This window comes from Sorex araneus, chromosome 9 (genome assembly GCF_027595985.1).
Source record: "Sorex araneus isolate mSorAra2 chromosome 9, mSorAra2.pri, whole genome shotgun sequence".
Taxonomy (NCBI): domain Eukaryota; kingdom Metazoa; phylum Chordata; class Mammalia; order Eulipotyphla; family Soricidae; genus Sorex; species Sorex araneus.
This window is the reverse complement of record NC_073310.1, coordinates 23,406,282-23,429,381: the sequence shown is the minus strand read 5'-3', so window position 1 is coordinate 23,429,381 and position 23,100 is coordinate 23,406,282. Positions and strand designations below refer to the sequence as shown.

General features: G+C 46.2%; 1 protein-coding gene across 1 annotated transcript in view; it reads right to left on the bottom strand.

Annotated features, from left to right (window-relative positions):
• Positions 1-23,100, bottom strand: part of RSPH14 (radial spoke head 14 homolog) — an 82,529-nt gene that overhangs the window by 57,153 nt on the left and 2,276 nt on the right. The window contains exons 2-5 of the mRNA XM_004619357.2: positions 22,821-22,933; positions 17,990-18,247; positions 16,495-16,597; positions 9,548-9,666 (exon numbers count right to left, since the gene is read on the bottom strand). Coding sequence (XP_004619414.2) covers positions 9,548-9,666; positions 16,495-16,597; positions 17,990-18,188 — 421 coding nt within the window. The 5' untranslated portion in view covers positions 18,189-18,247; positions 22,821-22,933. The remainder of the gene's footprint in view (positions 1-9,547; positions 9,667-16,494; positions 16,598-17,989; positions 18,248-22,820; positions 22,934-23,100) is intronic.

Sequence of the window (23,100 nt, the reverse complement as noted above, 5' to 3'; positions counted from 1 at the left end):
AAAAAAAAAAAAAACCCGAGGGGGTTTGTATCAGAAGAAATAACATGTAATTTCAAGTCCTTGAAACTTATACTGCACTTCTAATGTCAACTGTGAAAAGAGCAGTAATTTCACCTCCAGCCTCTTTAACCCAAAAATACACAGCCAGAGGGAAATAGGCGTGTGCCTTCTGTCCTGATGAGCTCCGGGATAAGGATGCTTTCCTGCAGCTTTTCCTCCCAGCTCACAGAGCCAATCAGCCGCGCCAGGAGCTCCACCCTGCAGACAGTCTTGGGTTTGCGAGCTCCCCTCGGGAGCTGCTGAGCCCCGCTTCCGCACCGCAGAGCCCGCTGCCTGCTGCTCCCTGAGCCTCTCTCGCCGCCTGGCATCCTGGGCAGCCTGGCCGGAAGTCCCCATCCTCCCACGCTGCCCTCTTTAGAACACCGGGCCTAGGACCAGGGAAGGAGGGATGTCTGTGCCCGCTGGCCCACCCTGCCTACACTCTCCGACAGTGCCCAGCACAGGGAACGCACACGCTGAGCTCTCAGTGCGGCGGAAATCTGCTAGTGGCCACACCGGCCAGAGAGAGGTGAGCCTCTGAGACCAGTAGCGGAGACTGGGAGCAAACAAGTGGCTGGGAGGACGGTCCTCAGGGAAGCCCCTGTGCAGCAGGAGCTGGGCCGCTGTTGTCCTCTAAAAGCAACTGACCACAGCCCTTGGCCTATCAGGACGGCGCAGGCTTCCTCTCGCAGGACACAGTCATGGGATATTGATGTCCTACACACTGGAGTCTTGTGACCAAAGGAGGGGCAGCAGGACAATGTCCAGATAACCGGCCCTTGTCTGTGACTGTCCCCTGCATGGCAGGCCCTAGGCAGAGTCTGGTCTTACTCCTCTAAATCCACTACCAACACTGCCCACCACCCTGCAAAGCCGAGATTCCTGATTCCCTTTTATAGTTAAAATAGCTAAGATCCTGGAGTGATAGCACAGCGGGTAGGGCATTTTCCCTGCATGCGGCTGACCCGGGTTCAATTCCCAGCATCCCATATGGTCCCCAGAGCACCGCCAGGGGTGATTCCTGAGTGCAGAGCCAGGAGTAACCCCTGTGCATCGCCGGGTATGACCCCAAAAGCAAAAAAAAAAAAAAAGCTAAGATCCTGAGGCTGGAGTGATAGCACAGTGGGTAGGGCATTTTCCCTGCATGCGGCTGACCCAGGTTCGATTCCCACCATCTTATATGGTCCCCTGAGCACCGCCAAGAGTAATTCCTGAGTCGAAGCTAGGAGTAACCCCTGTGCATCGCAGGGTATGACCCAAAAAGAAAAAGAAAAAAAGAAAGCTAAGATCTCTAGTGCAGATAGCCAACATGGCTTGGCTTCCCAAGGCTCGTACATCATCTGTCCATACTCCCTGAAGCCCATGAGAGGGGCAGGCCATCTAGAGCCAAAGGGTCTGGGGTATGGATCCAGCTGGGAAGGGCCACCCTGCACCATGACAAGGGGACAGCAGCTGCGGGGCTTCCCTTACCCAGAGACGAGCAGGGCGCTGAGGTAGGCCCTGACCCACATGCCAGCTGGCTCTGCGTGGCAGCAGCCCCAAGGATATCACTCCTCCGGTAACTCCGTATGTAAGGGGCTGTCCCCAAACTGCCGGGGAATATTATGGAACCCCATGCACAAGGCTGGTAAACACTGCCTGCCCCAGGGTAGCACGACAATAACCACTGTCCAGGTGGTCGGGGACTTGCCTTGCACGTGGCCAACCTGGGTTCAATCCCCTGTACCCCCTACGATCCCCCACCCAGCTCACCGGGAGTGATCCCTGAGCACAGAGCCAGGAGTAAGCCCTGAGCACTGCCGGGTGGGGTAAAAAGCAGCGGTCAAGGCTGATGAGAATGAGAGCAGCAGAGGTGTGGCAGGCTGGGGGCAAATGAGCCGTGTCACCATTGATGGGTAGCATCCCCTGCTGAGTTCAGAGAGGGAGCATTGTCACCAAAGATGGTCAGACCTTCCCAGCGCCTGGTCTCCTCCGTCCTGAAGGCAGGCAGAGTAGAAAGGTCCACTGAGCTCAGCAGCCAGACCCGCCAACACCCTCTGCAGGGGAAGAACCTGGAGGGGAATGAGGGGGGGCGGGGGCGGGTACGGGAGGCGGGTGCTCTGGGCTTCTTTACTACGCCACACTCCGCGGGGACAAGGAGCACAGTGGTGGAACGTAGCTCAGTTCCTGCTCTGGAAGGGGGAGACTCTCCAACAGTGACTCCCCCTCAGCATCCACTGCACCTGAAGCTTCGGCTCCTGGACAGAGCCACCTCTCGTCGCTCTGTCCCAGATGACTTAACTCCAGAGACCGCACCTGCATCTCCAAAACGCCCAGCATCAGGACTCCACGCGCACTTTTCCCCACTGGACCTGACCCCTGAGCCCAGTCCTGAGGTCCAGGCACCAGTCTCCAGAGGAGGACCTGCCTGCGTCCTTCTTCCCTCCTCTCCTCTCCCCATAAAGCAGGACCCAACACAGGCGGCGCTCAGGACAGGGGTAAGGGTACAAGCCAGACTCACGGATGCACCCAGTCAGGGCCTGAGGACAAGATCAGGGGACCCAACGAGGCCACAGCCAGTGGAGCTGGTAGACGGAGACGCTGGACGGAGCAGCTGGGGGCCTTCAGAAGTATTCCCACATCTCATTACAGAACAATCTTCAACATCAGCGTTAGTTTGCTCCTACATAGTGCCCGGGCACAAAAATGAGACCGTTTTCTCACAGGGTTAGAGGACAAGAGGAAGGAGATCCTGCACAGTGGGTCACTTGGTCCCAACTCAGGGGGAACTTGTACTGGCAGTTTGTGCTTGACATTTGCCCCTGGTGTGTGTGTGTGGGGGGGGGGGGGGGCGGTGGTTCTGAGCCTTTTCTGCATCAGTACTGTGGCGCCCCCTGCTGGAGGGCCAGGGGAACGCAGCAAGCCTGACAAGGCTAGGCACAAGGAAGACCTTTAAGGTCCCCACAGATGCTCCAACACATACTTGCCAAGTAAATGAAGGCATGAGCTTCATCAAGAAAACAGCTAACAATGACCCTTGGAAACATATCTTAGAACTAGAGAGGTGGTTGAAGTGGTAAGGCACCTGCAAGACCCCAAGTGCAATCCCTGGCACCACGTTGCCCTTCAAAGCACCACTATGTGTGGTTTTGATGGTCCCCAGAAATGCTTGGTATATCCCTGGTGACCCTCTATCACTGCTAGTTGTGGCTCTCATGGCCCCTGACACTGTCATATTTGACCATAGCGGTCCCCAAGCACCACTAACAGTCATATGCACTGAGTTCTGCTGGGACTGGGTCATCCCAGTTAGATACCAGTCAGACTGGGTCATGCCAGGCACTGTTAGGTATGACCCCTGTATTTAAAACACATGGTATAAGACGGACATGCCAGGCACTCTGCCAGACACTATTGTGGCCCTGGATAGAAAATGAAGAATAATTAGTACCACGATAAGCCAGCTGCACCCTGGTGCAGACAGTCCCGGCCAAGCCAGACTACACCCATGCTCATGCGACTCTCCATAATCAGTGATAGACCAGGGGCTCCATGGACCTACACTATTGCCCAGGTTGTGTGTTGATAAGAGCAAGGTCACTGAGGGGTCTGAGAGATAGGGCAGAGGGCAGGGCATTTGCGTACATGCACTTGCATGCATCCAACCCAGGGCCGATCATCCCTAGCACCTCATGTCGTCCCCTGCGCACTGCCAGGAGTGATCCCTAATCACAGGGCCAAGAGTAAGCCCTGAGCACCACCAGGTGTGGCCCCAAAACAAAAGAGCAGAATCAATGAAATAAATGCCCTCACTCCACTCAGAACATACCCCAGGGTGGAGAAATTACACCCACTGGGATGCAGTCTACACTGATGACCACTGAATCCACAAGGCTCAACCCTCCTGAGACACCTGCCTCACTGCATGTTTCAACTCTCTTCAATGGCCCCCCAACACACTCACACACTCACACAGAAACACACAGAGATATACAGACATACACACACAGAAACATACATACACACAGAAACACACTACCTATCCCTCATCAGACTCCCAGCCTCCTTTCTGAATACATCACAGAGGATGAACAGTGCACAAGAAATCCTGTTGCTAAAGGGCATAAGGGCTCATGCCCAGGCCCCTGGTGTGGCTGTGAAGATCCACAGCACACTACTCCTCATAGTACTCAGACTCCATTCCCTCCCCCGCTGCCGTGGATTCCAGAGAAATGGCAGGGAGTAGATGTGGGCCGCAGGTAATACAAGTGCTACACACGATGATAATGACCTAAAAAAAAATCTGTTCCAGGTACTTTCGTAAGCAAAGTGCAAAAAGCAAAATCCATATCTTTAGAAGGAAAGTTCAAGGTGAATATATCCAAGAGTTCGTAAATAGTACCAAATTCTCTTAAATAGAACCTCCCACCTGCTACCTCATCCACCACCCGCAAAACCCACAGGAAGAGATTCATGAAATTTACTACATTCAAATGCAAATAAACAAAAAAAGAACACAGTGAAAAGTAAGCCTACAGTGCTGGGAATGTTTTTTACAGTGTGTGTAACCCACAAAGGACCAGAATTCAGGACAAATGAAATTTAAAAATAAGAAAAGGGGCTGGAGAGATAATACAGCAAGTAGTGTGTTTGATCCAGATTCAACCCCCAGCATCCCATAGCCCCCCCCACCCCGTATACCACCAGTAATGATCCCCGGGTGCAGGGCTAGCAGTAAGCACTGAGCACCACCAGGTGTGGCCCAAAAAACAAAAAAATTAAAAATTATTGAAACAACAGAATGCCCTCACGATCCCCTAGAGGCACTGGGTAGGGGGAAAGATGGAAGGTATCACCAGAGAATTCTCTCCCAGGAGGGGTGAGAGCAAAGCCACACCAGAGTGAAAGCACACCGTTCTTGAGAGATGTCCCAATAGAATCTTTCACCTGTTAGGTGGAAGTGTGTTGGGAAGAGCTATCCAGCCTGGAAAGGTTGTGCCGGAGTGCTGAGGAGCAGAACAGCTTATCTGCTGGCATCCTATCAACCCACAGGGCTGAGTGAGCATGGAGTAGGGTAAGTGTCCATTCGGACATGCAGTTAGAGTGGATGAAATCCAGCCCCCAACACCACACAGTATATCTGGAAGTTATAACATTGTGTTGTTAAGATGTTTTAAAGTAACATGAAGTTACATACAGCAAGAGCCATGTATACAGAACTTTAAAGCATGCAAGACAATGTATTAGTTACATCAGTGGTAAAGCATAAAGTCAGGCTTTGGGGCACAGTGCTACACCAAGTTGTCTAATGGTTTAAGGTTTCTGGGTGGGGGAGCACACATGACCTTAGATTGCATTTTTTAAAACAACATAACTAAACAAATATGAAATAAGATATATTGTTAAAATTTAGCAGAATTGAGTATGTGATGACACCTAATGTCATTATCATATATATATGTGTATATATATATATATATACTTATTTGGCTCCTTAAAGTTTATTACAATCATTTTAAAGGTCTTGGGTGAAGCAAGTGCCCTCCCTCCACACCCCCAAAGTCCACTCATTTTGTACTCCCCAAGTGAGGGTTTTCTTGGTGATGAAAAGAGAATTCATTTAGCTCAACCAAGAACCAAGAACCTTCACTGTGATGATGGATAAAGAGAATTTTTTTTAAAGAACCAAGAACCATCTTTCATAGAGATATCCCAGTCTTCCAATGACTCACCAGGATGATTTACACCTGAGAATCAAACTGCATTTAAGAAAGACTGTACGAAAGTTGGAGCAATAATACAGTGGGTAGGGCGCTTGCCTTGATTGAGGCTAACCTGCGTTTGATCCCCAGCATCCAATATGGTCCCCCAAGCACTTCCAGGAGTGATTCCTGAATGCAGAGCCAGGGGTAAGCCCTGAGCACAGCAGGGTGTCATCCAAAAGATTAAAATTAAAATGCTAGGGGCTGGAGCGATAGCACAACGGGTAGGGCGTTTGCCTTGCACGCGGCCAACCCGGGTTTGATTCCCAGCATCCCATATAGTCCCCTGAGCACCGCCAGGGATAATTCCTGAGTGCAGAGCCAGGAGTGACCCCTGTGCATCGCCGGGTGTGACCCAAAAAAAAAAAGTAAAATAAAAATGCTCATTGCATTATATAACATGATTAGGTGTTAGTCTGACACAAATATCAACATCAACCCATTAGCTGTGTCTGGTGGGTGTCTGTTACCCTGATCTATGATCATGATAGGCAGGAGTCAGCTGAAGGGGACCCTGAGCCAAGAGTGGCATGGTGGCATAGTCATTCAAATAGCATGATCAAGCTATTTGAATGACTACCCCTTTTGTAGTCATTCATAGGGGACAAGCTACAAGCTAGGGGGGCAGGATATTTCTCAAGGGGTAGAGTATGTTTCTTGTGCATGCAAGGTTCAATCCCTAATACTGCATAACTCCCAATACCACAGGGAATTTTACACACACACACACACACACACACACACACACACACAAATGCTATGGCACATCACAAAGAGGACATGGGCAGGGGCTGGAGTGATAGCACAACAGGTAGGGCATTTGCCTTGCACGCAGCCAACCCGGGTTCAATTCCCAGCATCCCATATGGTCCCCAGAGCACCGCCAGGGGTGATTTCTGAGTGCAGAGCCAGGAGTAACCCCTGAGCATCGCTGGGTGTGACCCAAAAAAAGGGGGGACATGGATAGACATTTGTAGATTCATAATCATCAGGAAAACACAAATTAAACCAAAATAAAATATTACCACACACTTGCCAAAATAGCTAAAACTAAAAGACAAGAAAGGCTGAGTGTGGATGTGGATAGAGAGCACCTGGAACTACTATGGGAGTAAAATTGGGTCAAACTGTGTTAAAATATCTTTCAGCACCCCCTAAAGCCAGACATAAAAATATAGCATGCTTGATAACCTCCCTGGAAGGTATATTACTAAATAAATGCATAGTGCTGAGACTATGACTCACATGGTGGAGTACATGCAATCCTGGGATTTTCTGTTTATTCTGTTTGGGGGCCGCATCCGACGATGCTCAGAGGTTACTCCTGGCTCAGCATTCAGGAATCACCCCGGCAGACAGGGGACCACATGGGATGCCAGGGATTGAACCTGGGTTGGCTTTGTGCAAGGCAACTGTCTTTCCTATACACCATCCTGTTGCTCCGGCCTCTGAGCCCCGGGTTCTAACCCGACCACCATATGCATCTCCCTCCCCAAGCACAGCCAGTGCAGTTCACACAAAAATAAAGAAAAAATATTCATACACATATTTTTCAGAAGATAATTATATGAGGCTGGAGAGATAGCACAGCAGGTAGGGCGTTTGCCTTGCACACAGCCAACACGGGTTCGATCCCCGGCATCCCATATGGTCCCCCAAGCACTGCCAGGAGCAATTCCTGATTGCAAAGCCAGGAGTAACCCCTGAGCATTGCTGGGTGTGACCCAAAAAGAAAAAAAAACAGAAGATAATTATAAGAAACCAATCACTCTACTTTTGATAGCCATATACCACAAATAATCCAAATATTTCAAATGTATATCAGAAATAAGCCAAATAATACCAACCAATGGCACCAGCCAATAGCCTATAGTGACAGACTCTAGGTATATAAAAAAGATTTTACCATTTTTCGTCGGGAACTACAAATCAAAACAACAATAAGATATTATCTTGACAATCATCACTGCTATTCCAGTGAGAATAGTATATTTCAAAAAAAAAAAAAAACTGGAAACCTGACAGAAATTCAGAAGGATCATCAGGGATTACTTTGGAAATCTTTATGCTGTGAAACAGGAGAACCTACAAGAAGTGGATACATCATTTTTGAAATCTAAACTTTAAGCTCATCCTCCTCCTGTATCCACTTCTTGGCATCTACCCCCCAAAATACAAAACTTGAAACTTGGCATATAAACACAATGGAATGCCACGCAGGTATTTATAATATATATATATATATATATATATATATATATACTGTTCATATTACTGCAATTGACTGTAATATGAATGGAACTGCAGTGTGTTGGGGAACAGTTTTCCCCAACGTGCCTGGACATGGTGCTCACTGGGTCCGAGCATACGTGAGGTGAAGAATTACAGGCCGTGGAGAAACACTCTCCGGGAGCAGCTGATCGCTGTTCACTTTATTGCCAAATACACACATATTTTATAGAGGGTCTCGGCTTACAGGAAGGTTCAATCACATAAAGTTTAACATTATTAGCCTACTACCTCTCCTACTCTGCTTTGCCCCAGTCCAATCCCAATCAAGGCTCGATGCTGCAGTTAGGGCCTTGAGCATACATGACAGTTTCTGTGTCTTGGGCTCATGTGACTAGGAGGTCAAGTGAAGCTCAAGGCCGGACACCTGGTGCTGACACCCTGTTCTTGCCAACTTTGCCCAGATACTCCCATCTGCAGGGCCTCGCTTCTGGGCCGCTTTGCAAGGTCAGGTCTTATCTGCTCCAGTGGCCGTAGCCATGCTCCACAGCAGGGTGTCCTGTTAAGCTAAATAAGTCAGAGGGTGAAGGACAAATACCAGATGATCTCACTCATCTTTGGTACAGAGAGAAACAAACAAGGGAATAGACAATATTCAATTATGACAAAACCATGGCTTTGGCTACAAACTGAGCTTATGAAGCTGGAGTGAGTGGCAGAGGAGATGAATAGGTGGTCTAGAAATAAAATAAGTATACTAGGGGCTGGAGTGCTAGCACAGTGGGTAGGGCGGTTGCCCTGCACGTGGCCGACCCGGGTTCGATTCCCAGCATCCCATATGGTCCCCCAAGCACCACCAGGAGTAATTCCTGATTGCAGAGCCAGGAGTAATCCGGGTGTGACCCAAAAAGAAAAAAAAAGTATACTAGAGTAGAGTTTCAGGCAATTTGATGGTGGTGAATTGCAGTAACTGTACATCGAAATCATACCATGTTGACACTATTCTTAAGCATGTTACCGAAATGATAATGCCAGCAATAATAAAAAACAAATCTGAATAAATAACCCATAGTATACTCTTATAACATAAATACCACACTGCACTTCAGTCAGCAAAAATAAGTAATATATGGCATCTGGATCTCAGAAACAAAATGTTGTATAGAACAATCTAAAAACAAAATCTTATAATCTATATGTTCCCGTTCATGTAAGGTTTTAAAAGAAGCGCAAAGTAATATTTACCTAACAGAGTTAAAATGCTAAAAGTGAGGAGTATCTGGCATGTAAAGCGTTTTTAGTGAGCTGCTAATAGTCTATAAATTTCTTGATGCAAGTGGGGGTGGTTTATGGCATATCACTCAGTACAATTCAACCAAGCTTCCATGTACAATTTAAGTTTACCCTGGGATGTGCATTGTACCAAAATAAAATTGTGCCCTTTAAAAAAGCCACGTTCTAGACAGCAGTCAGCAGCAGGACACTGTCACCCTAGAGAAAAAAGGAGCAGCCACCAGAGCACCCACGTGTGAGCCTACCTGAAGGGAGCTGGGCCAGGTATTTGAACACCATGAACAGGTTTTTCCGGCAGTCGGGGCTAGGGTCATCCATCAGGAAGGAAAGGGAAGGAATCACATCTTGATCCAAAATACTCTGTCTGCAGAAAGATCATCAGATTAGACCCAACAAAGACAAAGAACAATTGACTCAAGTAAAATCCAAGAGGCTGTTGCCCACTCCATCCCCACCCAGAGTCTGCAGACTACCATCCTCTGGCTCCCCTGAGAGAAGGCAATGGTGATGGGAGGTTAATTAATACCCTGTAGGATCCCTCAAGGTTGCAATAGCAGTGGGATGTGGGTGCTGGTGGAAAGAACCATGCGATCTCAGAAACACAGAGCTCCGCACCTTCCTAGCTAAGCCTCCAACTTGGGCTCTTCATGCCCCTGGACTCTTCATTTCCCAGTGTCCTTCCTACTATCTGTGAAAGGAGATAAGGTGTGGCCTCACATGCTGGGAGAAAGGGCAGTTCAGATAGAGAAGGGACCACCCAGTAAAGGATGCTTGGAGGGCCCACTCGGGATGGGAGATGTGTGCTGAAAATAGACTCTAGACTGAACACGATGGCCACTTAATGCCTGTACTGCAAACCACAACACCGAGAGAGAGAGAGAGAGAGGGGGGGGGGGGAGTAAAAGGAAATGTGCCTGCCACAGAGGCGAAGGGCAGTGGGATGAAACACTGGTGGTGGAGAATGGGCACTGGTGGGGGGATGGGTACTCGATTATTATATGACTGAAACGTAAGCACAAAAGTTTGTACATGGGGCTGGAGCGATAGCACAGCGGGTAGGGCGTTTGCCTTGCACTCGGCCGACCTGGGTTCGATTCCCAGCATCCCATATGGTCCCCTGAGCACCGCCAGGAGTAATTCCTGAGTGCAGAGCCAGGAGTAACCCCTGTGTATTGCCAGGTGTGACCCAAAAAGCAAAGCAAAAAAAAAAAGTTCGTACATAATCTGTAACTGTACCTCACAGTGACTGATTTAAAAATAATAACAAATTAAATAAATAAATAAGTCACTGAGTATAAAAATGTTACAGATCTAAATAACCCCTCAAATTATAAAGTGTTAAGACATTTAATTATGGAGAATGTTAACCTCTGCCTCCACAGCTTCTGGGTTTTTTTGTTTGTTTGTTTTTTTGTTTGTTTTTTTGCTTTTTTTGGGTCACACCCGGCAATGCACAGGGGTCACTCCTGGCTCATGCACTCAGGAATTACTCCTGGCGGTGCTCGGGGGACTATATGGGATGCTGGGATTCGAACCCGGGTTGGCCGAGTGCAAGGCAAACGCCCTACCCGCTGTGCTATCACTCCAGCCCCTTCACAGCTTCTGTTGAAATGGGACTATGGCCAAGGCAAAAGTTACTTTGGAAACCACAATAACCAATAATAAAGTCAACTAAAGCACACACACACACACACACACACACACACACACACACACGGAGAAAAGGTGTCAAGGAGTTGATTTCCATGAACTGCCAGTCTTTGCTGACCATTTCTCTCTACCCTAAGTCTCAGGTACTGAGGCCTGCTGATTTAGAACACCCCTCTTCTCCCAGATTATTTTTGGGTCACATCTAGTGGCAGTGGTGCTTTAGCCCGTCCTATCTCACAGAGGTCACTCCCCAGTCCAGGTACAACTGTACACTCTCCAGCGCCTTCCCAGTAGCTGATCTTTCAGCACATCTGCAGCCAGTAGCTTGCCTCCAAATCTAGAAGTGTCTATGTTGCTTGTTGTTGTCACTGTGTTGTCAAATATTAGTAAGCTAATTTGGAGAGAAAAGTTTGTTTTTTACAAATTTCCTCATGAGAACAAAGTTGATCGGATGTTTTGAAAAGATTAAAAAGTGAGTCTCTTAGAAAAATGATTGTACAAGATTCTAGAAGGTTTCTGCATGCTGATTACCTCATTAACATTTGAGTTCATGCTTTGCTTTAAGGAAATCAGAGCTGCAAGCTCCACACTATGGATGTGATTTTAAGCAAAAAAATTCTAGTAAATGCCAACTAAAAGACCCCTAGACAAGAAAAGGTCTGAGTTGTACAAAATGATTGGTGAATATCCAGACATTCGTTTTGGAGATAAAAATGAATTGTTTAAATGGAATACACAATTTTATCAATTCCCGCTTTTGTAAATCATTTTGTAAGTCTTTGGTAAGAATTTTACAAGCATTATTTATTAACAGTAACAGTAACGTGGAGACCATTGAGCTTTCTCCAAATTGTACAAGACCATCAATAGCACAGTACAACTTTCCAAGGCTCTGTGGCTTATAGCTTTCACACTCTCTCTCTCTCTCTCTCTCTCTCTCTCTCTCTCTATCTATCTATCTATCTATCTATCTATCTCTCTCTCTCTCTCTGTAAAGTTTAAAGACCTGGTTGACTGTCCAGATTTCTTCTGCTAGTGTTCCGGAATGGATCAATGAGAATAACCTCTAGGAATTTATATATGGAATCGTCATCAGCCTGGCAGGAAGTCAAGACTCGCAGAATCCCAGTGACATCTCATCACTGTTCAGCAGCAGGTTGAGGTTCAGCTACACTTTAGCTATTGAACTTCATGGTGGCAGATTTTCCCGTAGTAACTGGACATTTGCAGCCAGGGTGATATACATCAACCCAATGTGTGACATAATCTCTCTTGGTTCCATCTCCCATTCTCCGTATTGTCTTGGGACTGTTGAGGCTGGAGGCCCTGGGGAGAGACCATTGAGAGCTGGTGCCAGCAGTGTACTCTGAGGAAAAGAGCACAGCCCCTGACCGCTCTTCTTTCATAGCTTCTGGACTTAATTTGAAATGTCTCTTTTGGCTTACTGCCCAGGGAGCAGGAAGAGCTTTGAGAACATGGGGTCCCCTGACTCCAGGCTATTTAACCATTCCTTTTGATTCATCAAGTAAGTGTTGGGTGGCCCACTGGCCGCTGTGAGAGGGCTTTTGAGGTCACATTTCTTAGTGCTAGGTTCAGAACTCAGTGTAAAACTCTCAGCTAAGTTCCTGGCACAACAGTGCTCTGTTTTGTTGGCCAGGACTTAGCCTTATGCTGAGTTCTGAGTCATCCAGAGTTTTTAAAAGTTCACGTTGAAATATCCAAGTGGCAGAGGACTTTCCAGAGCATCTTCTAAGGTTTCCAGGCCTCACCCATCAATGCCTGGCCACCCATTCCATTTTAGTCCTGAATGGTAAATCAGCTGTACTGTAGGAACTAAATCTTTTATTTTTAATTTTTTATTTTATAAGTTAGTTCACAATATTTGATTACATTTAATATTCAAACACCAATTCCGGTGTTGGAGCAATAGCACAGTGGTTAGGGCATTTGCCTTATATGCAGCTGATCCAGGTTTGATTCCCAGCATCCCATATGGTCCTCTGAGCACCGCCAGGAGTAATTCCTGAGTGCATGAACCAGGAGTAACCCCTGTGCATCACCGGGTGTGACCCAAAAAATAAACAAACAAACAAACCACCAATCCCACCACCTTTACACCTTCCTACCACCAAATTCAGGATGTTTCCATCCCAAGCCTCAAGCCCTGTCCCAAAACACAACCAAAATAATATATTTCATATTTCTGTTAAGAACTGTTGAACATGCTTACCAAAACTGTTCATATAGGAAATAGTGTGAAGATTGTTCTACTTTGGCAGGAGCCATTAAGACATTCTATAGGGTATCACTAACATGTTGTTAAAGTTTGGGTGATGTGAGCTTTGATATATATCTGGAAATATGTATATATGCATATATATATATATCCCTCTATGATTTGTTGCTTGCTATCTGAACCCCATCAAATGTGGTGTGGTAACTATGGAGAATGGGTAGAGAGTGTCTTATAATGTGTTATGCGGCCTCAAAAGTGGTCACGTGGTCCAGGAATATAGGAACTAATTCTTTAAGGTGACAGATGGTAAGTGCCCCGCTTCCACCCTCATCCCCTCTTTCCCTTATGATGTCTATGGGTCCAAGAGAAAAGAAGGGTTTCGACATCAGCTGTTTCTTAAGAGATTAATGAACTCCCAGAGCCACCACTAAATCTGAGAGAAATTCAGAAATCAGAAACAGATTATTTTATTTCTCTTTATACTCTTTCTCCAACCTGGTAGGGAGGATAGAGCCTGGGATCACAAGTTTCTCACTCAGGCCTCCGCCCTACATATCAGAATGGCCATGAGACGAATGTGAGCTTTGCAGGTCAAGGTGAGTGATGGTTTCTCCACTAAGACCCTCCTCCTCATGTAGCTGCAGTCAGGAAATATCTCCCCATCATCCAAGACCTCTTAGTACTACTCATTACTACTTAGTACTACTACTACATTGACCCTCATTAGACTCTTAGTTTCTCTAAAGTAGCCCTTGTTTCAGGGCTGGAAGGATAGTCCTGTGGGTAAAGTCCTTGCCTTGTGTCCAGCTGACCTCTGTTTGATCCCTGGCATCCCATATGGTTCCCCAAGCACTGCTAGGAGTTATTCCAGAGTGCAGAGCCAGGAGTAACCCCTGAGCATCACAGGGTATGTGCTCCTGCCCCCCACCCTCCCCACACACACACTCAAAAAAAAAAGTTGCCTTGGTTTTAATTTCTTTCCAGCTATTGCCATCCTTCACTGGGTATTGCTACTTAATATCCATAGAAAAAGGAAAGAAGGAGCAAGAAGAATGAAGGATTCTTCATTCCTCTGTGCCTCTAAGATACCATTATGGCGACACTATCTCTGGATCTGTCTCAGATTAGTGAAATGAGACTTTAAATCAAGAGTGTTGCCAGCTCCAACCTGGAAAAGGTGGCATGCCCAGGCCACGACTTGTTCCCTATTCACTGGTCTGTCCTTCATGATGCAAAGAATGGGAATGGGGTAGTCACTGCTGCACCATCTCCCACATGTACCCGTTCATAGTGACTTAATGAGTCAAGGGTATACCAGGATCTGAAATTAGAACCCAGGAGATGTAGGAATTAGGTGGTCAGGGGGTATGAGGCAGTCATCTGGAGATGGGCCTGATGTGTTTATGTGTATGTAGGGGTGTGTGTGTGTGTGTGCATGAGCTTGCATAAGTGTGCATGCTACAACAGTGTGAAGGGAGAGGAAGACAGCAGTCCTCAGAGAGGAATGCCTACGTCACCAAAAGGCAGCAGAAGGGCAGACATTTCTGGGGCTGGAGTGATAGCATAGCAAGTAGGGCGTTTGCCTTGCACTCAGCTGACCCAGGTTCGATTCCCAGCATCCCATATGGTCCCCTGAGCACCGCCAGGGGTAATTCCTGAGTGCAGAGCCAGGACTGACCTCTGTTCATCGCCGGGTATGACCCAAAAAGAAAAAAAAAAGAAGGGCAGACATTTCTGTGGTGTTTGGATAAGCCCTTCACAAGCAATAGACTCAACCAACTCCTTGTGCCAGAAGCAGGTGCCAGTAGAGAAAATGGGATAATGAGAGTTTATAAAAAAGGCAAGATTCTGAGACTCCTTTGCTTTTCTGAGATGCCCTTGAAAGGTCTGAGCATCCTCTGGGCACCCATGAAAGATTCAGAAGTTTCTCTGAAGGTTGTCTGTGCTTTAGGTCACAAGCTTGAACGTGACAACCCTTCCTCCTTTCTAGGTATATGCACAATGGACAGTGGTCGCTGGGCGGAGAATGAGGGGTACTTCTGATTTTTTTTTAAGTTCTCTTTTCAACACAGTTAAATCCATGATTGATTCCAAATCAACACCAGGAAATGAGTTGATGTGGGAGGGTGTCTCCCCATCCCCTACCCCAAAGCAGACATAGACTAACTCCTCACCAGAACGCAAAAAGAAGCATCAAGAAGTATGAAGCTATGCTTACCCAGGAAAGAGACATTTCTAGGTACCATAAACCTAGACGAACTCAGCATTCTGAAGAAGGATTGAGGTGCATGTCATAATTCCCATTAAGAGATGGGAACCCAGGTCACAAGCCCAGTGGGAATCTGGGAAGCTGGAAACTGGGCTCCCCATAAAGAGCCAAGAAAAGGCTGGATTGCTGGGGCTAGAGAGATAGAATAGCAGACAGGGCACTTGTCTTACAGGCAGCTGACCCAGGTCCATCTGCATTCTATATGGTCCCCAGAGGTAGTCGGGAGTGATTCCTGACTGGAGAGCCAGGAATAAACCCTGAACCCTGCTGGGTGTGGCCCCCAATCAAACAGGAAACAAAAAACAGGTGGGGAGCGGGGGAGGCTGAATTGTTGCAGCTATAAAACCTGAACTTTTCTACCTTCAAACCATGAAGCTCAAAGCTGTCAACTAAATAAAAACTGACTCTGGGGACTGGGAAGACAACTCAAAGTGGTAGAGATCATACCTTGCAGGCACAAGGCCCCATGTTTGATCCCTGACACAATGTGACTCCTAAAAGGGAACCACTGGGTGTAGTGTGGCATGGTGGCTCCTGGCACGGCTGGGCCTAAGGCACACAGCATCACCTGGACCCCAAATCTGTCAGTCTCAGAACCACCAGGCCAAGTAACACAGCGAGTCATTCTAGAGCTCCTGAGCATATCTGTAAATACCCCCCACCCCACCCCTTGCCCATGTCACTGTCACTGTCATCCCGTTGCTCATCGATTTGTTCGAGCGGGGCACCAATAACGTCTCTCATTATGAGACTTAATGTTACTGTTTTTGGCATATCCAATACGCCATGGGTAGCTTGCCAGGCTCTGCTGGGGTCAACCCCTTGCCCATATTGATCTAGAAAAGACGTCACCTCCCGCTAATCCCCACAGAGGTAACCAAAACCACCCCCCACAGAGTCCTGTTCCGGCCAATTATTAATCCCGTAGGAGGCCAATGCTACATACAAAAGTTTGGCACACTTGCTTTCATTAAATACCATGCCACATGGGGAGAACCACCAAAGTGTGCCATTAGTTTTAAGAAACAGCAGCCCACCTGCCCACATTGTGTGATGCCATGATGTAAAGCACCTCAGTGGTCTTTAACCGCACAAAGTCATTGATATCCTCCAGCAATTTTTTCAGATTCTTCATGAAACCTGTAAGGCAAACCAGCAACCAAACAAAATAAAAACCTTTGAACATCAACCATTCTCAGAAACCAATTGGAAGTCAATAGATGAGACAACACCAGATAACAAGAGGGCCACCAGAGGTTCCACTGTTTGGGGGCCATATGGGAAATTGTGTTCAGACATTTTTTTTTATTTGCTTTTTGGATCACACAAGGTGATGCATAGGGGTTATTCCTGGCTCATGCACGTACAAAGCAAACGCCCTAACCGCTGTACTATCACTCCAGCTCCGAAATACCACATTTCTTGACTACACATTTATAAATCTTGGAACCTAAATTAAAATAAAATAAAATAAAATATTTGGGTCATTGAAGGGGGCTCTGAGTGTTGGAAAGGCTCACCCTAGGGGATAATTCATGTAATTCTCTTCTTTTATTTATTTCTACCTTCTCTCAAAGTCAGCTATGGGCTAAGAAAATAGCACTTGCATTTGGAGAGACCAGGAGTCAGGTTTCAACTCTTTCTCAAGCTAGTTATGTACTTTTTAATGTACTTTTAAATGGGTTATCTACCTGGGTATGCAAGGTCAAGGAAGTTAAAATGGTGCTTCATGGGAGCTGAAGAGATAGTATAGTGGGTAGGGCAGGTGCCTTGCATGTAGCTGCCCTGGTTCAATCCCTGGAACCCTATATCGTCCCGTGAGCACCAGGAGTAATTCCTGAGTGTAGTACACCAGGAGTGACCCCTGAGCATTGCTGGGTATGGTCCCCAAAACAGAACAAAATTGTGTTTTATATCTCTGTCCAGCAACCCTAGCTTCTAAATCTCGGTTTTCTTATCTCTCAGTTGAGTATTTCCCTTTCCTCCCAGGGCTGGTGCTATAATGACCAAGATAACAGTGGTCATACATGTGGAGGGGTGCTGACCCAGAGCCCCACTAATTAAATAGTAGTCCTAGTTACTGAAGTTCCACCTGGACTGCTAGGCCCAGCACCTTCTCCAGAGTTAAACCAGTCCCTTGGATAAGGCTGGAAGAAGAAGTGACAGTTCTCTAACCCTGTACCTGGTCTGGGTAAGAGGTCACTCTGCCACTAAATTCACCTCAACTCTTGTTTTGGCAATGAAGAGAGTAAAGAAAAAAGAACCTTATGACCCAGATGTATCTGAGGGCTTCTAAGGTACATGGCTCTCTTCTGTTACCATTGTGGATAAAATAAATAAAGATGGCTCTTTGGTGGAAATGCAGCCAAATGGACAGGGCAAAGAAGAGGGGACTTCTGATGGTGTCTGGATAAGGAATAACCAATCAATCGGTAGGGATGGATACTGGTGATATCAATTCCTTCTATCTAGAACTGTTTTGACGGTCTAAACACCTTTTCTTTGTCATGAAGTAGGCTGTGACATGCTCACCTGTGTTGATGGCCACAAAGACGTTCTCAGGGTCATGCACAAGGTCAGAGAGAGCCATGAGGGCTTTACACCTTATCAGTAGATACTCAGACTGTAGCTCCTCATTCAGCTTGGGAAGGGCTCGATGGCCATAGGCAATGGCAGCCTGGGCAGGATTGATATTAGGGGGCACGTACTGTGAGATTCGGGGATGCGCCATCTTTCCACTCCTGCTAAAGGAGACGCTCTAGCTTTCAAAACGATGTTCCACAGAAACCACTGCAGTAAAAGAAGCCCAAGAATTATCATTATTACTGTCGCAATGTAGGATCTACTTCTCACTGGAGCCTCAAAACTTGGAGGGCAGCTGGATAGGGATTTTTATTTTCATTTTTATAAATGAGTAATCTGGGGTTGAGAGCAGTGGATTGATTTTTGAGGTCACCATGGGGGTAAACAGCCCACACTACAAATTCTCCCACGCTTAACAATGAGAGGGAAAAAGCACCAGAATTTTACAGACAGGGCCTTTGGCCAAAGGTGAGACAAATCAAATGAGCTAACTCTTGCTACATTTGGTGCTTGTGTTAACTATACTTAATATCTAACTCAACTACCTCAGAAGGAAGAGATTTGAATTACTCACAGTTTACAAAGGAGCTTTAGGGGCAAGAAACTTGCTGGATGTCACATAACTGGTAAGATTAAGAGACAAAGTTCAAGTCTGTGTCTAGCTCATTCACCTATGGAGACCTATACTCAGATGCTCGTCTTTGCGGGCCTAAAAGGAATTAAAATAAAGTGTGATGTGTGTGTGTTTGTATGTGTGTGTTAGGTTGCTTTTGGACAACACCCAGCAGTGCTTGGCAGCTACTCCAGCTCAGCACTGGGGGACCATGTGGTGCCAGGCATCAACATACAAAGCACGTAGTATAATCATTTGAGTCCAACCTCTGCAAGTGAGGTAGGATTGGGCTATGTCACTCTCCAGTGGTGAATGTGATTGGTATTGAATTAAATATGTAAAAAAATATTTTTCAAGAAAACAAAAACAGGTTTTACACACACACACACACACACACACACACATTGTAGCAATTATAGGCAGTATGGCATAATAACAACAGGGGGAGATAACTCAAAGATTTAAAGCACATGCCTAGGAGGCATAGAGTCCCATACAACCTAGCATTGTAGGGTCTCCCAAGCTCCTCTAGGTGTAGATCTGATGACCCTCAACAAGGAAGGAAGGGAGGAAGGAAAGGTGAGAGTGAAAGAGGGTGGGAAGGTGGGAAGGTGGAAGAAAGGAAGGAAAGAAGGAAGGAAGGAAGGAAGGAAGGAAGGAAGGAAGGAAGGAAGGAAGGAAGGAAGGAAGGAAGGAAGGAAGGAAGGAAGGAAGGAAGGAGGGAGGGAGAGAGAAAGAGAGGTAAAAAGAGAAAAAAGGAAGATTGGAAGGGTTTTAGAGCCAGGCCAGGGGTGGACATTGACCATTACATTTTTTTTTTAATATATGACTTACTGCAACCACAAATGAGAAACGATAAAGGAACCGTATTCCTTCCCTCCCATAGTTGTTCCATTAACTGATGACACTCATGAGCCTGGCACACCATGTCTCCAAATACACTGGCTATTGGGTGTGGGTAATATTACAGCAGTGCTGGGGAACCAGGGTTAGTGGCAAAGACTGGCCTGGGAAAGGACTACTACCCCAATGAAAGGTTTTAACTAGACACTCTCGGCGCCGGCCCTGGCACGGGAATAAGGTAAGAAGAGGGGAGGCCCAGGTGGGAGGGACTTGGCCATTTCAGACCTGGGGTCCCTTACAGAGATCCCAGCACAGGGTAAAGGGGCCCGCACTCCTTAAGGGACATGGACTGTGAGAATCCAGTAGCCCCTAAGAGGGCCTTGAGGGTGTAAGAACGCGGACCCAGAAGACTAGGTGTGCGGCCGGGTGGGCCCCGGTCCCGGGCCCCTGTCGGACTTGGCTGGCTCACCTGCCTCAGCGAAAACGGTCTCCGCAGTGCGCCCGTTGCCAGGCGACCAGGTTGCTAGGCGACCTTGCTGAGTCCGCAGCCCCGGGCACAGTCAGAACCCCAACACGCAGGCGCCAACTTCTCGGGTTGGGCCGGCTATAAAGTGTGTGTGTGTGTGTGTGTGTGTGTGTGTGTGTGTGTGTGTGTGTGTGTGTGTGTGTGTGTGTGTGTGTGTGTGTGTGTGCTGAAGCAGAATGAAATCCTGGGTTCCATCGGGTACAAAAAAGAAACACAAGAAGAGAAGAAATCGCTGAAGTGCTAACTATCCGTTGTCCAGTTTCTAGACATAAACCTCAAAGAGGTTCAGTAGCTTTTCCCAGATCACGCAGGTCTGACCCCAGGACTGCCTCACCCTGGCCCCTGCTTCTTGCGTGATAATGACTCACAGATTGATCCCTGCGGTGAACCCAGCAAGTCCCTGGCCAGAGCAACTGTTTTTCAATTTTTTTTGTATTATTATTGAAGCAACACTGGTTTATAACATTATGTAGGTTTTCGATGTAGAACATTACAAAGTAACTTCTGCGTTGTGTTCCCTAGCAAACTCTGATTTCCACCCTTTATCACACAAGCCATCCCTTTTATGGGATTTACCCACCTCTCCTCCTCATTACCTTCTGATAAACAGTGTTTAGTTTTTGTTTTTTTTTTCTTTTTGGGTCACACCTGGCGATGCACAGGGGTTACTCCTGGCTCTGCACTCAGGAATTACTCCTGGCGGTGCTCAGGGGACCATATGGGATGCTGGGAATCGAACCCAGGTCGGCCGGGTGCAAGGCAAACACCCTACCCACTGTGCTATCGCACCAGCCTCAGTGTTTAGTTCTTAAAACCTGTTTGACAAATGTACTGTTTCTCAGAAAAAAATGTTGAAAATGTTGGAAACAAGTCAGATTCGGCTACCACCTGAGAAAAACTGGTCCCACCACTGACTCCAGTTGTCAGCCTGCTACTCACAGGGTGATGCCCTCCTCCAGGCTTTCTGGATCTCTAATCCCCCAAATTAGCAACTCTTTCCTCAGCCTGAACTGCCTGTAACTCGAACTACCTTTTTGTTCTTCAGGATACAACATGATGACCACTTTTTTAAATGAGGCCTTCCTTTCTCCCCAACTTCAAATGAGTCACTGATCCTATAGTTTAATTATCTCATTTGCACACTTACCTCCCCTAATTTTCCTTTTGCTTCTCTGTTCCCCCAGTAGATTCTAACTTCCCTGAGGTTGGGAACTCTGCCAATCCTTATTCTTCCAATGCCAGAATTTTCCAAAAGTTTTCAGTAAGAGAGAACAAACGAATGCTTGATGAACTTGAATCAAACTTTGTAATCACCAAAGCACTTACACCAAAGTAAGTGATCACCAAAAATAAGTAATGACGAAGGCACTTACACCATAAGAGTTGTGAGCTTCACAGCAAACCCTCAAAGTAAATAGCTGGGTCTATTTTATAGCTGAATAAATTGAAGCACAGGAAGAGGTAGAATAAGTCACTTAAATTTACTCTTAATCTTGAGCCCTTAGCAATGCAATTAACCAATAGAAGCACTAAACATCAGTGCATTTGCACTGGTGCATTTAACTTTAAATCAAGATAACTGACTTAGATCTGTGTGCCAAGAGACATATATTGTAAAATGAATCCAGACGTACCCCTTTGTGTCTTCCCTTCAAAGGGTTAAGTCATGAAAGATTTCTAACCACATGCATTTTAGCATATTTTTAAGTAATATAATGTATATGCTATTGGACTGGGAGTTAGATCTACATTCTAACTCTAGAACTAACTAGTTCTAACTCATAAGGTAAATTCTTTCACATGTACGAGCCTTGGTTTTCTCATTTGGTAAATCAGTGCACTGAATCAATTAGATTCTCAAATTGGGGGCTTAGGTGTCTCAAGATCTTTTTGCTGCCTATTTTATCAGTTTTAATTGTCCTTAAGCTTTATTACTTTTCATTCATTTTTATTCTCTTTTAAAATATACATATAATTGAGCCGGAGCAATAGTACAGGGGGTTGGACGTTTGCCTTACATGTGGCCAACTCAGGTCCAATCCCCAGCATTCCATATGGTCCCCTGAGTAACACCAGGAGTAACTCCTGAGTGCAGAGCCAGGAGTAACCCCTGAGCATCTCTGGTTGTGCTCCCAAAAGCCAACAATAAATAAATAAAAATATAGATATACCATTATATATAGCATATAAGTTTATCATGAAACTTGACATTTTAATCAGTGATAAAGAACATTATCAATGCCTGTGTCCTTAGTTCCTATCCCATCCTCTAGCCCTCTCCCCAAAGCTAACTAATGTCTTATTTTGGCAATTACACAATCTTACAAACACTGTAGAGGCCATGTAGCCCTACATTCTTCACTCCCCAAACAGAAACTAGTTGACAGGAGTCAGCATTTTAATGACCACTAATTATAGAAATTAATTTTGTAATAAGAGCCCTTGAAGCCAAGTATTTGATGGGGTATATTTAGATTCAAAATTATGTGGTCAGTTGAGATCAATAAATGATAAATAGGTCCATCCCTTCAATCAAGGCTGTTGGGTGGAGTGTCAATCAAATATGAACACTACAGCAAGAACTGTTATGTCACGAATGCTGGGAAGAGGATATATGTGTGGAAAAACCTCCAAGGAAGGAAGCAAACCAAATTACTTTGAGGACTGATCTCCAGGGGTCAGAGATAAAGGTAATTGTTGTCATCTCTATGCTCAAAACTTTCTTTGCATTTGAATTGTTTACTGAAAAGCTACAGAGAGGAAAACCATAAATTATGAAAATAAAATGTCTTCCTTACATTTTGGTCGGGACTGGAGCCGTAGCACAGTGGTAGGGCGTTCACCTTTCACGTGGTCGACCTGTGTTCGATTCCTCCGCCCCTCTTGGAGAGCCTGGCAAGCAACCCATGGCCTATTGGATATGCCAAAAACAGTAACAATAAGTCTCACAATGAGAGACGTTACTGGTGCCCACTCGAACAAATCAATGAACAACGGGATGACAGTGACAGTGACACTTTGGTCACCAACAAGCAGTTGTCCCCACCCGTGACAACAAATGGTCTCTTTAGAGATAAG